The 17041-nt window shown below is 35.6% G+C and overlaps 2 protein-coding genes across 5 annotated transcripts in view; one reads left to right on the top strand and one right to left on the bottom strand.

The window, feature by feature from the left end:
* The window catches only part of LOC110453742 (serine-rich adhesin for platelets-like), a 32379-nt gene extending 28218 nt beyond the window's left edge, over window positions 1–4161 (bottom strand). For 2 of the 4 annotated variants that reach the window (XM_021502855.1, XM_021502858.1), the window contains exons 1-5: window positions 4078–4161; window positions 2839–3014; window positions 2336–2432; window positions 1782–1872; window positions 806–876 (exon numbers count right to left, since the gene is read on the bottom strand). In XM_021502855.1, the coding sequence (XP_021358530.1) occupies window positions 806–876; window positions 1782–1872; window positions 2336–2432; window positions 2839–2967 (388 nt within the window). In that variant the 5' untranslated portion in view covers window positions 2968–3014; window positions 4078–4161. Of the gene's footprint in view, window positions 1–805; window positions 877–1781; window positions 1873–2335; window positions 2433–2838; window positions 3015–3700; window positions 3952–4077 lie in introns of those variants that run through there. The other 2 variants (XM_021502857.1, XM_021502856.1) reach the window with 2 other exon arrangements.
* On the top strand, window positions 4161–15499 carry LOC110453743 (40S ribosomal protein S6-like). The gene is made up of 5 exons (XM_021502859.1): window positions 4161–4244; window positions 4969–5100; window positions 5753–5963; window positions 14651–14800; window positions 15214–15499. Exons 1-5 carry the CDS (start codon window positions 4239–4241, stop codon window positions 15438–15440), a joined length of 726 nt encoding a protein of 241 aa, XP_021358534.1. The 5' UTR covers window positions 4161–4238; the 3' UTR covers window positions 15441–15499.
* Window positions 15500–17041: the final 1542 nt, after the last annotated feature.

Genomic DNA, 17041 nt, shown 5'->3' with positions numbered 1-17041 from the left:
TCAGCCCCCTGGGGAGTCAGCCCCACAATTTGTACAATTTTGAATCCCTGCATCCCATGAATGCTTTTGATTAAATATGATCGATATCCAGTGCATAGTTCTACAGAAGAAGTCGTTTATAGAAATATAGCCAAATTACCCTTTCTGGCCCCGCCTCTCACCCCCCTGGGGGGTCAGCCCAACCATTTGTACAATTTTGAATCTCCACCACCTAGGGATGCTTCCAGTCTAATATGGTTGATATCCATCACTTGGTTCCAGAGAAGAAGTCGCTTAAAGCAGTTTAGCCAAATTGCCCCCTTTTGGCCCCGCCCCTCAGCCTCCTGGGGGGTCAGCCCCACCATTTGTACAATTTTGAATCCCCACCACTTAGGGATGCTTCCAGTTAAATTCCAATCAGTGGTTAAGAAGAAGAAGTCGTTTAAAGAAATTGTTGACGGACAGACGGACGACGGACGGACATAAGCTCACCTTGGTCCTTTGGACCAGGTGAGCTAATAATGTAAATCCTTTCAATATAAGAATGATTAGTTCTGATATGCAAAATTGCCAGAGTTCCATGTAAATTGTAATATTTCAATATTGCTGAATCTTATCCAAAGGACCTGAAATAACTAGTATATACCTGGTATATTTTATATTCAGAGATCGATTTTCGGAACTTGAACCTCAGGGTTTTTTTCAAAAATAATTTGGTGCACAAAATATTTGAGTTGAAGCTTTTTTGGGGATTTTCAGCCTTAAAAACTTCCCGCTCAAAGTACATAGGTGCGCAAATTACATGGGTTTTTTTGGTATACTTTACCTTTTGGGGGCCTTTCCACGACAGTCTCGTTAACCTGGTCCTCTGACTCGCTGATCACTTCCTCTGCATCACTGGAGAATATCAAAGGACATTATTGATAGTTATTAACCTGATTATTGTCTTCTAAAATGATATCTTTAATTTGCACAAATTAAGTAAGTAAGTCTGTATTTGATTTTAGGATTTCTTTAATGTTTTTTTCCACATTATTTTTGTTCAAGATTTATGATAAGGGAAAATAATCCTATCTAGCATAAATTATATTTGAAAAAGGATTTTTTTAACCTTAATTGTATAGGTCTATCATGTGAAATGTGTGAAAAAAACAGTGTTGTTAAAAATGCTTTGATAACAAAACAGGAGAAATAAAATTACCTGGTATGCGTCACAAGGGTAAGATGTTGTTTACAGTTAGTGTAATTTACTTATAATCTTACATCTAGCTACTTACAAGTCCAAAACATTGAATCAAGAAAATCATATGATCCTTTGGGACTTAGTGCACTGCATACACTCAACTACAATATTCAAAATAGGAAAACAATAATCTTGATACCTTCCTGCACTTTCTGTGGAAACTTTACCTTGGGAACCAGTGCCCACTGTTGGAACTTTACCATAGTAACCAAAGCCCCCTGTTGGAACTTCCTTGGTAACCAGTACCCGCTGTTGAAAATTTACCTTGGTAACCAGTGCCCCTTGTTGAAACTTTATCTTGGTAACCAGTGTCCCCTGTTAAATCTTCACCCTGGTAACCAGTACCCCCTGTTGAAACGTAACTCTGGTAACTTGTGCCCCCTGTTTAAACTTTACCTTGGTAACCATTGCCCCTGCTGAAAATTTACCTTGGTAACCAGTGCCTCCTGTTTAAACTTTACCTTGGTAACCAGTGCCCCTGCTGAAAATTTACCTTGGTAACCAGTGCCCCCTGTTTAAAACTTTACCTTGGTAACCAGTGCCCCTGCTGAAAATTTACCTTGGTAACCTATACCCTTTGCTGGAACTTCTCTGTCTGTGCAGGTTTGTCCCCTCAAACTCACTATCTGGCACTAACACCTCAGCATTTTCTGGACAGAAAGAATTCTATATTTATACAAGAAAATTCTGTTGAAATTAAAACATAGCTTCAAACTGTAAAAGGAATGCTCCATTTACATCAGCATTCATTATATGTATTTTCAAATCGTAACATATTCAGTCCTCAATATTCAAAATTATTATTTATTTCAGTTGTCCTTAAAAAATATGCCATTACAAAATAGAATCAGTTACTTTAGTACGTGGTAATTAAAAAATGAAAATTATATTACTATAAAAATTTTGAATTGTCATTACTCATTAGGCCTTTGCAATAAGGCAAGATAAAAAATGTCCATTTCTAAAAAAAAAAGCAGTTGACTAAGGAGTAATTATTTTATAACAGTTGTGCTTTCTTCAAGAAAGCTATGAAGTTGAAAAAGTAATGCCTGTATTATCCTTACTTATATTATTTTTGTAAAAATAAGAATAACTGTGTACTCAAAATGTCACCTAATTTTCGTTCATCTTCAGAGAGGTCCCCAATCAGACCCAACCGCCTAGTCTTGCTTGGCTGTATGTTATTATTGGACTGCAAGTCCATCTGAAATTGAAAAGAAAGATAAATATGTACTATATTGTATACAATTACCATAGCAGAGAACTTTTCATTGCATTTATATAGAAAATTGTTTAAGCCCAAGCACACTAAAGTATGTACCCAATTTGATTGGGCAGGTTTGGTTTTGGTTTGTTTTTTTACGTCCTATTAACAACTATGGTCAATTAAGAATGTGCCAGGTTTTGGTGGTGGAAGAAAGCCGGAGTTCTCAGAGAACATCACCGACCTACGGCCAGTGCCTGGCGACTGCCTCATAGAGGCCTCGAACCTGGGCCCGAGTGGTGGAGGGCTAGTGGTAGCAGAATGTTTGACGCCTTAATCACCTGGTCACCCCTGACCCATTTTGATGACTGGTACACCTACAAATTACATCAGTATTTGACTTAGACATTACCATTGGAAGTTGTAGAGCAGGCCAATTTTCCTGTATTTCGTCAGCCTGTTCTTGAGAATCAAGGACAATAAATTTAGATGTGCCTGTCTGACTCTGTTGTGTCTGATTGATGCTCCATTCATCATCCATATTTAATTTCTTTTCATGCTTATGGCTTTTCACTGTCCTGAATTAATCTGTAAACAACAAAAAATGAACAGTTTTTAGTTACATATGCATGAATCTATCTATCTATCAACACATTAATACCAAAAAATTGCAATTGCCCATACTTCGACAACATGACACTTTTACAGCAAATTGAATAGCAAGAATATTTCTCGGGAACAAGATGCATGTTATTATTTCTTAATGATTGTCCTCTGTTCATCAAAATTAAGTCACAGATTCAGATAGATACCAGCAAGACCCCTAAATGAGTACCTGAAAGATAAGAGACAAAGCCATGCAATCTATCAGAGCTAAAAATTGTAAGGACTGTTAGTAAATAACAGTTGATATACATGTGTGCAACAACAACAGATGATTTCAAGCAATACCATATATGAGATAGAAAAGTACATGGATTTTTTTTTGTACAGACAGTATAAATAATAGACTGTTTAAAGTTTAGGGCGACTGGATTAGGTCAATTTCAACCAACCAGGTAGCTCAATTGGTTACAGCATCTGTCTAGAGTTAATTGGAGGTCCAGGGTTCAAATCTCAGTCTGACCTTTGCATTTAATTTGTCCTAGTTTCCTGCTAGACAGGTTGAATCTCTTGTCTGACAGCATATATGTTGTCCTGCAAAGAAGTGTCCATGATTCAAGATAGATTTGTCCTTGAATCAATCAATATTGTCTAAGAAATGCAATGCTTACTCTCATCCGCTGTTAAATAAACAGTGTCCAGGCGATATTATACAGACGACTGATGCTAAATGCGTGTCCCCGGCTCTTGTAATCCTTAACTATTGTCAACAGTCACTACCTCAATTCTGTTGTAACCCATACTATCCGCTTCCCTTTATGTAATATGATGTGCATAAGGTTGCCACATATATTGATTGAGTAAGCTTCATTTTTAGAAACTTACTGATTTTGCACATTCTAAAATTCCCGCGTTAGAGTTTATGCGAACTACGCACTGTGCTCTTCAGCAAATTTGGTGCGGCCTTTTCTTTAACGCCACATTAGATACTATATATGTGAACTGTTACTGTTATTCAATTCCCTAAAATCGTAATCGTTTAAATTACCGTCGTGTTTCCTAGCTGGAAATGCATGCCAATGTTTGTGTTTACACTTTCGACCCACTGTCAGTCCTTGAACAGGAAGTCACGTTGGGAACGTACGAAAACGAGACCTCCTCAGTTGTCCTTTCTTCCGGTAGTAGCCATACTGATCGGCACCGATCAGCATGAAGGTGAAAAATATTTAATTATCCATTTGTTACAGCAATGTATTGAAAAAATAAAGTCATATATATTGACATGAATGTTAGTTCTAAATATCCCATGCAACAATTGGATGATATAATGCCTGATATTACCTAGATTGGTTGGATTTTCCTTCACATGTATAAACAATTTTACGCCAGTCTATGGGATCGGAGAATGAATGTTGTAAATAAAGTTATGTGGTACTATTATACTTATTTTGCATATGGTATATAAAAGTTAGCATCCATATCACATATCTCGTTTAGGTTTGTGATGTCTGCTATGGAGGAATATATGATAGACATGTCGGGCCATGGGTATTTCTGCGATACCATACCTTTCGGAAATTCTGCAGTGGCAGATCGCACGTTCTTGTTTACAGTTTTATTTAGAAGATGACGACAGTCTTTAATTTAATCTGACAACCAATCTCCACAACGCCCTGTGGTCGGATCTAAGATTTGTTAATGGTAGAGCTCCAAACATCAACACCTTTTCCATTTTAGGTGTAGGACTTGAGTGTGTGTTGGGGGGGGGGGGGCTCCCAAACAGTGTGGCCCACTTCAATTGTAACTGATCAGATTATATGGAACTGCCAACATTTTTATGTGGTTTAAATATCTTGACCATTGTTGATATAATATGTATATTTTAAAACAAGTTTTAAAACATTCACAAACATTAAATTTATTTTGCTTTTATTTACAGCTGAATATATCATATCCGGCCACTGGCTGTCAAAAACTAATTGAAGTCGATGATGAGAGGAAGTTGCGTCCATTTTATGACCGGCGTATTGCAACTGAGGTCTCTGCAGAACATCTTGGAGATGAATGGAAGGTAAAATAAATCTTGAAAGGGGGAATATTTGCTATAGAGTTGTCAAGAAAGCCAATGATTTTGAGAGCAAAATTTAAGAAAATTCATATTCAGTAGTGAGTTCTCACTCTGGGTCCAAATGGAATTGGCAACACAACAAGCATTGTCCGATTTGGATGTTTGTTAAGATAAAACGTCTTGGTCAGTATTATATTCAGATTAAGTTGCACAAATTTCACAAATTAACGGGGAACAAATCTGGTCACTAGGATGACAATTACAGTGATCAATCTACAAATAGTTTGTATGGGTCTTTTTCCACTGGATGGTCAAGATATGGGTCCTGACCCCGACATGTTAAATTTCAGTATTTCAGAAATTCTATGAGTCAGATCAAAATTCTATTGGTACAGGACTCGCATGTAGATTTATCACTGTTCAATTATGTACCAAGCTTACCTACAGATGAGAAGTAGAAATTTGAAAAAAGTGAAATCTTATAGACATGTTAAAAGAAGGCTGGATATTTTTTTGTGAATTTAATAATACTTACCCGTCTATAAAATTAATCTAATAGACCATACCTTTATTATCATAGATAGGAGCTAGTGCTGTATTTGATCTGATGGCTTCATTGTAAGAAATTTAAAGTAACGCTTATCATGTTTTACAGGGTTACATTCTGAGGATAACGGGAGGTAACGACAAGCAGGGGTTCCCAATGAAACAGGGAATTCTCACCAATGGCAGAGTGCGTCTTCTTTTGAGCAAAGGTCACTCTTGCTTCAGACCCAGGAGGAGTGGCGAGAGGCGCAGGAAGTCTGTCAGGGGCTGCATCGTAGACAGTAACCTGAGTGTTCTGTCTATGTCTATTGTCAAAAAAGGTACGCTGCTGTTAGTACTAACAGAAATATTACATATATGCATAACATAGTGCACCTTTTTAAATGAAATCAAATATTACTAGCAAATGAACAAAAGAGTTAATCGTATGGGGCAAGTATCTTGCATGTTCTGCAGTTACTACATGTACTTGCCCTGAATAATATCCTGTACTTAGGTTGGTTTTTAATTCTTGGCTTAGTGTTATAACAAAAAAATGCAAACGCAAATGTTTTACCTGGTAATGTCCATAGGGCTATTCTGTTTGTGAAAATATGGAGAGCAGGGGGGCACTTATTGCTGATGTGTAGTGGGATCTAAAAATAATAATCATAGATATCAACTTTCTGGATAGTTTTGGTAACAATGACATGTATAATAGATGCAACTTGTAAGCTAACTTAGCAAACACAGTACCAATGAGGACAACTATACACCCAGCTCGCTTAGAGACTCAAAGTGGGTCTGTGAAGAGAGAAAAATCTGAGGACTGTGTTGGATATTTTTAGAAAACCTTGCAATATCTCGAGATGAATCAGGTTTTTTTATGTGTCAGCTTTACCACAATTGCAAATTATTACATCATTTAAATACACGAAAATAAATCAAGTGATACTTGTTTACATTGTTCCCTCCATGATTATGGTAACATTGTAATAAATACTTTTATAAACTCAAATTGTGTCTGTGGAGCAAACAAACCTTAAAGGATTGGACACACTCGATAGGTATAGGCCGAAATACACAAAAGAAAATTGGGTTTCAGCTCAACTGGTCAAAAGATTGGTAACGTTGAATATTGCAAAATACATTTTAAAAGATACAAAATTGGATTTTGATTCAAACTTTCTGTTATCTTGACTCGTTAAATACATTTATGTATATCAAAATCAGCAAAACAAAATGAAACATGACAACATTTATGATATATTACTGATATCACAGTCACAATGATGACAATTATACACCCAGCTCGCTTAGAGACTCTAAATGGGTCTGTGAAGAGAGAAAAATCTGAGGACTGTGTTGAATATTTTTAGAAAACCTTGCAATATCTCGAGATGAATCAGATATTTATTTTAATGTGTGTCGGCTTCACCACAATTGCAAATTATTACATAGTTTCAATACACAAAAATAAATCATACTGGTGTTGAATTTCTAAAATGATGCTTGTTTACATTGTTCCCTCCATGATTATGGTAACATTGTAATAAATACTTTTATAAACTCAAATTGCGTCTGTGGAGCAAACAAACCTTATAGTATTGGACACACTTGATAGGTATAGGCCGAAATACACAAAAGAACATTGGGTTTCGGCTCAACTGGTCAAAAGATTGGTAACGTTGAATATTGCAAAACACATTTTAAAAGAGAGAAAACATTCTTTTCATTCATACTTTCTGTAATCTTGACTTGCTAAATACTTTTATGTATATCAAAATCAGCAAAACTTAAACTTAATGAAACTGACAACATGTATGATATATTACTGATATCACAGTCACAGTGATGACAATTATACACCCAGCTCGCTTAGAGACTCAAAATGGGTCTGTGAAGAGAGAAAAATCTGAGGACTGTGATGTTTCCGAAATCTGATGGATGTGTTTTAGAAAACCTTGAAAATGTCTGATAACTATACTATACCACAGCTACAAATTATTGCATCATTGCAATTGAAATACACAAAGATTACTCGTACAAGTGTAGAATTTCTGAAGTAATATGTATTCCCAATGTTCCCTCATAAATCTGAACTACTTCAATTATTGTTTGTATAGTTGTGGACATGATAATGGTTTCATTGTAATAAACACTCGTAACGACGTAAAGTGGGTCTGTGAAAGCGCAAAAAAATATTGTATTAAGACACACTTGAAAGATAGTAGCCGAAATACTCAACAAAAGTTGGGTTCAACTCAACTGATCAAAAGATGTCTGCTGACACAATGCATTAGTTTTTGCAAAAGAGACTTTAAAACATCAATTTTTCTATTTTTGCTATAATATTGACTTGCTAAGATACTATATAGAAATCAGATTAAGTTAATGACACTGTCACTATGTATGTTCTATCACTGATGACAGTAACAATGACAACTATATACCCAGCTCGCTTAGAGACTCAAAATGGGTCTGTTAAGTTTCTAAATCAATTGTTTAATTTTTAGTTTGCCTGGTCCAAAAGGCCAAGTGGGATTAAACAGGTATACATACACATACGTATCGGTATTTAGTCCGTAAATAAGAGACAATACCATTAAATCTGAAACTGATATTATTTATGATATATTACTGATATCACAGTCACAATGATGACAATTATACACCCAGCTCGCTTAGAGACTCAAAATGGGTCTGTGAAGAGAGAAAAATCTGAGGACTGTTGGATATTTTTTTAGCAAACCTTGCAATATCTCGATAATTATTACATCATTTAAATACATGAAAATAAATCAAGTGATACGTGTTTACATTGTTCCATCCATGATTATGGTAACATTGTAATAAATACTTTTATAAACTCAAATTGCGTCTGTTGAGCAAACAAACCTTTNGAACATTGGGTTTCGGCTCAACTGGTCAAAAGATTGGTAACGTTGAATATTGCAAAACACATTTTAAAAGAGAGAAAACATTCTTTTCATTCATACTTTCTGTAATCTTGACTCGCTAAATACTTTATGATATGATATATTACTGATATCACAGTCACAGTGATGACAATTATACACCCAGCTCGCTTAGAGACTCAAAATGGGTCTGTGAAGAGAGAAAAATCTGAGGACTGTGATGTTTCCGAAATCTGATGGATGTGTTTTAGAAAACCTTGAAAATGTCTGATAACTATACTATACCACAGCTACAAATTATTGCATCATTGCAATTGAAATACACAAAGATTACTCGTACAAGTGTAGAATTTCTGAAGTAATATGTATTCCCAATGTTCCCTCATAAATCTGAACTACTTCAATTATTGTTTGTATAGTTGTGGACATGATAATGGTTTCATTGTAATAAACACTCGTAACGACGTAAAGTGGGTCTGTGAAAGCGCAAAAAAATATTGTATTAAGACACACTTGAAAGATAGTAGCCGAAATACTCAACAAAAGTTGGGTTCAACTCAACTGATCAAAAGATGTCTGCTGACACAATGCATTAGTTTTTGCAAAAGAGACTTTAAAACATCAATTTTTCTATTTTTGCTATAATATTGACTTGCTAAGATACTATATAGAAATCAGATTAAGTTAATGACACTGTCACTATGTATGTTCTATCACTGATGACAGTAACAATGACAACTATATACCCAGCTCGCTTAGAGACTCAAAATGGGTCTGTTAAGTTTCTAAATCAATTGTTTAATTTTTAGTTTGCCTGGTCCAAAAGGCCAAGTGGGATTAAACAGGTATACATACACATACGTATCGGTATTTAGTCCGTAAATAAGAGACAATACCATTAAATCTGAAACTGATATTATTTATGATATATTACTGATATCACAGTCACAATGATGACAATTATACACCCAGCTCGCTTAGAGACTCAAAATGGGTCTGTGAAGAGAGAAAAATCTGAGGACTGTTGGATATTTTTTTAGCAAACCTTGCAATATCTCGATAATTATTACATCATTTAAATACATGAAAATAAATCAAGTGATACGTGTTTACATTGTTCCATCCATGATTATGGTAACATTGTAATAAATACTTTTATAAACTCAAATTGCGTCTGTTGAGCAAACAAACCTTTTAGTATTGGACACACTTGATAGGTATAGGCCGAAATACACAAAAGAAAATTGGGTTTTAGCTCAACTGGTCAAAAGATAGGTAACGTTGAATATTGCAAAATACATTTTAAAAGATACAAAATTTCTTTTGATTCAAACTTTCTGTTATCTTTACTCGCTAATTCTGTCATCTTGACTCGCTAAACACATTTATGTAAATCAAAATCAGCATAACTTGATGAAATGGACAATATTTATTATATATTGCTGATATCACAGTCACAATGATGACAATTATACACCCAGCTCGCTTAGAGACTCAAAATGGGTCTGTGAAGAGAGAGAAATCTGAGGACTGTGATGTTTCTGAAATATGTCATTTAATTTAGAGCCGACATGGTCCAAAGGGCCAAGTGAGATTAACAGGTTTACCATTAGGTATAGGTACTCAATTGCAAAAATAAGAGAACATACCATAAAATCAAAAATAAAGCCTATTATCTATTAGGTTTCTATGGAGACCAGGATTGCAACACAATTGCTTGGAGTCCGTTTTCACCTCTGCTATATATCTTACTTGAGCCAAAGCAGGTCCAAATATTGGGAGTTAAGTTGTGATACAATGGAAAAATTGCCTTGTGTGTTAATCAGATTTGGAGCAGTTTCCCCCAGAAAAACCTGAATTTTACATTATATTTAAAATGCTACATATAAGTAGATAAAATTTGCTATTAAAAAGTCTTGGAAGCTGTTGAAAATCCCTACACAGTTTGAGCTCAACTTCTATTATCATCAGGCAAGAACGCCAAACTTGAGTATCACAGTAACAATGATGACAATTATACACCCAGCTCGCTTAGAGACTCAAAAGTGGGTCTGTGAAGAGAGAAAAATCTGAGGACTGTGTTGGATATTTTAAGAAAACCTTGCAATATTTCGAGATGAATCAGGTTTTTTTATGTGTCAGCTTTACCACAATTGCAAATTATTACATCATTTAAATACATGAAATAAATCAAGTGATACTTGTTTACATTGTTCCCTCCATGATTATGGTAACATTGTAATAAATACTTTTATAAACTCAAATTGCGTCTGTGGTGCAAACAAACCTTTTAGTATTCTACACAATTGATAGGTATAGGCCGAAATACACAAAAGAAAATTGGGTTTCAGCTCAACTGGTCAAAAGATTGCTAACTTTGAATATTGCAAAATACCTTTTAAAAGATACAAAATTTTCTTTTGATTCAATCTTTCTGTCATCTTGACTCGCTAAAAGCATTCTTGGGTGAAGGGGAACCAATTTTGTATAAACGGAGGGGTCTGGGGGGCCCAACAGGGGAAATATTGCAAATTCTTTAAAATCATTTTCTTCTGTAGGAATGCAAGGATTTGTTCAATATTTGGTCAGAAGCATCTTTGGGTGAAGGGGAACCAATTTTATATAAACCGTGGGTCTGGCCACCCACCCCCCGAGGCCTGAGGGGGCGAGGCCCAAAAGGGGAAACATAGCAAATTATTCTTTAAAATTGGAAACTGACAACATTTATGATATATTACTGATATCACAGTCACAATGATGACAATTATACACCCAGCTCGCTTAGAGACTCAAAATGGGTCTGTGAAGAGAGAAAAATCTGAGTACTGTGATGTTTCTGAAATCTGTCATCTAATTTAGAGCCGACATGGTCCAAAGGGCCTAGTGAGACTCATTAACAGGTTTACCATTAGGTATAGGCATTAAATTGTAAAAAATAAATGAACATACCATAAAATCAAAAATAAAGCCTATTATCTATTGGATTTCTATGGAGACCAGGATTGCAACACAATTCCTTTGAGTCCGTTTTCACCTCTGCTATATATCTAACTTTGGCCAAAGCAGGTCTAAATATTGGGAGTTAAGTTTTGATATGATGGGAAAATTGAAGCAAGCTTGTGTGATAATACACTGTTTGAGCTTAACTTCTACTATCTTCAGGCAAGAACGCCAAACTTGAGTATCACAGTCACAATGATGACAATTATACACCCAGCTCGCTTAGAGACTCGAAGTGAGTCTGTGAAGAGAGAGAAATCTGAGGATTGTGTTGGGACATTTTTTTTAAAACACTTGCAATATCTGAAGATGAATTGTTTTTGAAAAGGTCTGTTGGCTTTACCAGAGTTGCAAAGTATTGCATCATTGAAATACCAGGTACACAAAGATGGACCATACCAGTGTAGAATGTTCAAAGATAATATATATTTCCAGCGTTCCATCTTTAATCTTAATATCTTCACTTATATTATTTATATAGTTGTTGACATGAATCAAAGTGGGTCTGTGAAGCAAATTAATCTTTTTTATTGGACAGACTTTAGGTCAAGATCAGGCCAGATATGTACCAAGAAAATTGCCACTCAACTGGTCAAGAGATGTGTGCTAACACCATTCATTTACTTTGCAAGAGAGATTTTTAAAAGATCAAAGTTTTCTATTGGTTCAAAATTTCCATAATCTGGATTCGCTTTATACATTTATTAATATCCCAATCAGTAAAACTAGAAACTGATACTATTTATGTTCTATTACTTATATCACAGTCACAATGATTACAATTATACACCCAGCTCGCTTAGAGACTCAAAATGGGTCTGTGAAGAGAGAAAAATCTGAGGAATGTTAAGTTTCTAAATCAATTGTTTAATTTTTAGCTTGCCTGCTCCAAAGGGCCAAGTGAGATAACAGGTATACACATAGGTATCTGTATTTAGTCCGTAAATAAGAGAAAATACCATTAAATCTGAAACTGACAACATTTATGATATATTACTGATGTCACAGTTACAATGATGACAATTATACACCCAGCTCGCTTAGAGACTCAAATTGGGTCTGTGAAGAGAGAAAAATCTGAGGACTGTGATGTTTCTGAAATATGTCATTTAATTTAGAGCTGACATGGTCCAAAGGGCCAAGTGAGATTAACAGGTTTACCATTAGGTATAGGTATTAAATTCTAAAAATAAGAGAACTTAGCATAAAATCAAAAAAGCCTATTATCTATTAGGTTTCTATGGAGACCAGGATTGCAACACAATTGCTTGGGAGTCCTTTTTCACCTCTGCTATATATCTTACTTGAGCCAAAGCAGGTCCAAATATTGGGAGTTAAGTTTTGATACAATGGAAAAATTGAAGCAACCTTGTGTGTTAATAACAGATTTGGAGTAGTTTCTCCAGAAAAAAACGAATTTTTCATTATATTTAAAATGCTACATATGAGTAGATAAAATTTGCTATTAAAAAGTCTTGGAAGTTGTTGAAAATCCCTACACTGTTTAAGCTTAACTTCTATTATCTTCAGGCAAGAAGGCCAAACTTACGTATCACAGTTTCAATGATGACAATTATACACCCAGCTCGCTTAGAGACTCAAAGTGGGTCTGTGAAGAGAGAAAAATCTGAGGACTGTTTGATATTTTTAGAAAACCTTGCAATATTTCGAGATGAATCAGTTTTTTATGTGTCAGCTTTACCACAATTGCAAATTATTACATCATTTAAATACATGAAATAAATCAAGTGATACTTGTTTACATTGTTCCCTCCATGATTATGGTAACATTGTAATAAATACTTTTATAAACTCAAATTGTGACTGTGGTGCAAACAAACCTTATAGTGTTGGACACACTTGATAGGTATAGGCCGAAATTCACGAAAGAAAATTGGGTTTCAGCTCAACTGGTCAAAAGATTGCTAATGTTGAATATTGCAAAATACCTTTTAAAAGATACAAAATTTTCTTTTGATTCAAACTTTATTTCATCTTGACTTGCTAAAAGCATTCTTGGGGGAAGCGGAACCAATTTTGTATAAACGGTGGGGCTGAGGGGCGGGGCCCAATAGGGGAAATATACCAAATTCTTTAAAATCCTTTTCTTCTTTAGCAATGCAAGTATTTGTTCCATATTTGGTCTGAAGCATCCTTGGGTGAAGGGGAACCAATTTTGTAATAACCGTTGGCTTGGGGCCTGAGGGGCGGGGCCCAATAGGGGAAACATAGCAAATTATTCTTTAAAATTGGAAACTGACAACATTTATGATATATAACTGATATCACAGTTACAATGATGACAATTATACACCCAGCTCGCTTAGAGACTCAAATTGGGTCTGTGAAGAGAGAAAAATCTGAGGACTGTGATGTTTCTGAAATCTGTCATTTAATTTAGAGCTGACATGGTCCAAAGGGCCAAGTGAGATTAACAGGTTTACCATTAGGTATAGGTATTAAATTCTAAAAATAAGAGAACATACCATAAAATCAAAAAAAAAACTATTATCTATTAGGTTTCTATGGAGACCAGGATTGCAACACAATTGCTTGGAGTCCGTTTTCACCTCTGCTATATATCTAAATTGAGCCAAAGCAGGTCCAAATATTGGGAGTTGAGTTTTGATACAATGGGAAAATTGAAGCAACCTTGTGTGTTAATAACAGATTTGGAGCAGTTTCCTCCAGAAAAACCTGAGCACCGTGATATGATATGTGGTTATAGTAAATATTAACATGTAATAAAATTAATACACAAATTAATTAATGGATAATTAAGGATTGAATTCTGTTTTGTTGAGGTTTATGGGGTATAAAAACTTATGACGTCATCACTCACTGTGAGACGTCGTCCTGTTAAGATGAATAAGCAAACTAAGATGTAAATTATTTTTAAAACAACAAATTGAAAACAATCTATTGATGGAACTACTTCCCGCGCTCCGCGGAATAACAGAGATATTAGGTTGATAATATGCTGATGTATTCATATGCCAACTGAAAAGTTCATTGAAAAATAACCTTTAAAATGTTAAGTAGGTATATTGAGTCCAAGTTCAGTAGAAATGTAAATATTCTTTGATGTACCATGTGTTCCCAATTTGCAGGTGAGCAGGACATCCCAGGCTTGACCGACACCAACGTCCCCAGGAGGCTGGGACCCAAAAGGGCTAGCAAGATCAGGAAGCTTTTTAACTTAACAAAGGAGGATGATGTCCGCCAGTACGTCGTAAGGCGACCACTTCCACAGAAAGAGGGTACGTTTATACGGAGTCTCTCTAGTCTATAAATATATTTCAGTATGTCAAAGAAAGCATTACGATGTCTTCTTTGGTTCCAATAGGCAACAGACATTTTACTTGTCTGTCCAATATTCAAAAAAGAAATACAAACAATATGTTTATATGAAGCAGTAAAGGTAGGTTTTGTAAAATTGGATTTAACCTATAAACATGTTTTTGTCAACTCGGGACAAAAGGTCCTGGGCAACTGAAAACAGAAGCCAAGATCTTAACTTCATGTTTTTAATTCAGATAAAAATACCACATGTAATGAGATAAGAGTTGCTAAGAATATTTCATGTTTATATTTTGCTAGTAAAAGTGATGATAAATCGGGCAAGTTGTTGTAAATACCGAATCAATTTGAGCTTAACTTCCTTTATCTGCAGGCAAGAAGGCCAAAACAAAGGCCCCCAAGATCCAGCGACTTGTGACTCCAGTTGTGCTTCAGCGCAAACGCCACAAGGTCGCTCTTAAGAGGAAAAGGGCATCCAAGAAGCGTGAAGATGCTGCGGATTATGCTAAGTTGTTGGCTATGCGTATGAAGGAGGCTAAGGAGAGGAAACGTAGCCGGTCCGGAAGTCGTACATCAATGTCTGCCTCCACCTCCAAGTAAATGGACTATTGACTGTGGCTGTACAGTGAAGGTGCAAAAAAATAAAGAAAAAAACCTGTGTTGTGTGTTTGGCTTGTTCTTTAATGAAAATGAGCTTAGTAACTCTCTGATTGAAGGTTTCTTAAAAAAAAATCGAATTAAAAACACATAAATTTGTTAGACAGATGAATTTGAACAAGGGGAGGGGTTGTAGATCGAATTCGTATAAACTAGAGAGAGAGAAATGTTGTAAAATTCCATCTTTAGAAGTTAGCAACACATGTATGGGTATAAGTGCTGAAGCACTAAATTTGGGCCATGAATTGCTCCCGAGCTTCTAAATTATGGTCCATGCATGTGCATCAAATACTGTATGTGGCTTGCATTTCCTGGTCAAGCAACTGTTACACCACCCACCACAATGTTAAATTGTTTGTATTTGGCTGTGTACTAGGATACTACATTTGTACTTGATAGCAATGGATCACTTCATCATGCTGATGGGTTTGTAATCCATATCTGGGGCACTTAAACAATCTCATACTGCCAGTCATGTGTGCAGAATTATTGGTGAAACCTAAATCTTGTGGGCCATTTGATCCTACATTCATATTTTAGGAAAAACGAAGTTTGACACAAGAAACTGAACATACCGTAAACAAGGAATTGTTGCTTGACCATACAAAGCTAGGACCCTTGCAGAGTCTGTGCTTAAAATAGGTGTAATGTATGTGTATATGGGGCAAGTTAAGTTGGTCTAGGATTTATACCTTTTCTTAATACAGACGATTTTGCTTAATATCACTTCTCATTTGTCAGGGGAAAACATGGTATTAACTGGAGCATGACCTATAGAGAAAACATGTTTTTCTGACCATTTCAGATGTCAAAACCCGAAAGTGACCATATTTAAATGTCAATGATATGGTTTTACAAAGAAGATCCTTCTGTAACAATATTTGTAACTGATTCTGCTTTTTTAGCTCACCTTGGACAGAGTGAAGTTTCTTCAAATAAATGACCTTTACCTTACTTTCAGCTTCAAGGTCACAGGGTTAAACATGTAACAGCCTTTAAACAACACCTGAATAATCAGGAGGCCCAGAGTAATAATACTTGGACAGTAGGTACCTGGCATAAGTGTTATTAAGTTTCCTCAAATAAATTACCTTGACCTACTCTCAAGGTCGCAGGGGTCAAATGTGTAACAACCTTTGAACGTCTTCTGAATAACAAAGGGCCAAGGGCAATAATACTTTGCCAGTAGTTACCTGGTATGAAGTGCTACAAAATTTTCTCAAATAAATGACCTTGACCTACTTTCAAGGTCACAGGATTCAAAATGATAAAAACCGTTAAATATCTGAATAACCAGGAGGCCCAGAGTAATATTTGGCCAGTAGGTACCTGGGATAGAGTGCTATCAAGTTTCCTGAAATAAATGACCTTGACCTACTTTCACGGTCACAGGGATCAAATGTGTTAATACTTCTGCGATACCAGGAGGCATAGAGTAGTAAAAAAAAAAGCACTCGGTCAGGAACATTCTAAAGCAAAGGAGACTCCGTTATATGGAAATATTTGCAAAAGTACTTTTATTGAGAATATTTCTCCATGATTGC

Source organism: Mizuhopecten yessoensis, unplaced genomic scaffold (assembly GCF_002113885.1).
Source record: "Mizuhopecten yessoensis strain PY_sf001 unplaced genomic scaffold, ASM211388v2 scaffold7493, whole genome shotgun sequence".
NCBI lineage: Eukaryota > Metazoa > Mollusca > Bivalvia > Pectinida > Pectinidae > Mizuhopecten > Mizuhopecten yessoensis.
This window is presented reverse-complemented; position numbering and strand designations above follow the sequence as displayed.